We start from the raw sequence: 519 nt of genomic DNA, 5'->3' as shown, positions 1-519 counted from the left end.
ACCAGCCATATCTTCCCCAATGTGACTGTAACTGTCAAACAGCTGTGGACAAGACACAGACATGGTGTCATATGTTGTCAGCTGTATTGTACTGTATGTGTAAAAACATGGGGTTTCCTGTTACAGATGGACACCTGAGACAACAGACTACACTTCTATATCACCATGAGGAACTGCTGACACCCCCCTCACCTGACTACCAGAGAGAACACACTTTCTTCCTCCCATCCTCTCTCCCACTCCGCCCGTCTTCACAAGGATAAGCGTTATTGTCGAGAGTGGAACAAGTGAATGTCAGAGGACAAAATAGAGAAAAAAGCTGAAGCCCTCCCTTGACCCTTGATCTCTAACCCCTGACCTGTGACCTCAGTATGTCAGGTCTGCGTGGTAAGCTGCAGCGTGTCCAGTGGCGGGCAGGATGGCACTCCTTCACCAGACCAAACGGTAGAGAGCATGTTGGACTCTGGGACAGGTAGGTGTTACAGGGGGGTCTCTAGGGTGTGAATGAGGTGGGAATGT

At 49.9% G+C, this 519-nt stretch overlaps 1 protein-coding gene across 1 annotated transcript in view; it reads left to right on the top strand.

Moving 5' to 3' along the window:
• Window positions 1-365: 365 nt before the first annotated feature.
• Window positions 366-519, top strand: part of slc7a14a (solute carrier family 7 member 14a) — a 40,966-nt gene continuing 40,812 nt past the window's right edge. Inside the window, exon 1 of the mRNA XM_024139216.2 lies at window positions 366-444. Coding sequence (XP_023994984.1) covers window positions 372-444 — 73 coding nt within the window. The 5' untranslated portion in view covers window positions 366-371. The remainder of the gene's footprint in view (window positions 445-519) is intronic.

This window comes from Salvelinus sp. IW2-2015, unplaced genomic scaffold (assembly GCF_002910315.2).
Source record: "Salvelinus sp. IW2-2015 unplaced genomic scaffold, ASM291031v2 Un_scaffold1720, whole genome shotgun sequence".
Taxonomy (NCBI): domain Eukaryota; kingdom Metazoa; phylum Chordata; class Actinopteri; order Salmoniformes; family Salmonidae; genus Salvelinus; species Salvelinus sp. IW2-2015.
The sequence above is the reverse complement of the archived record's forward strand: the minus strand, read 5'-3'. Positions and strand labels throughout refer to the sequence as shown.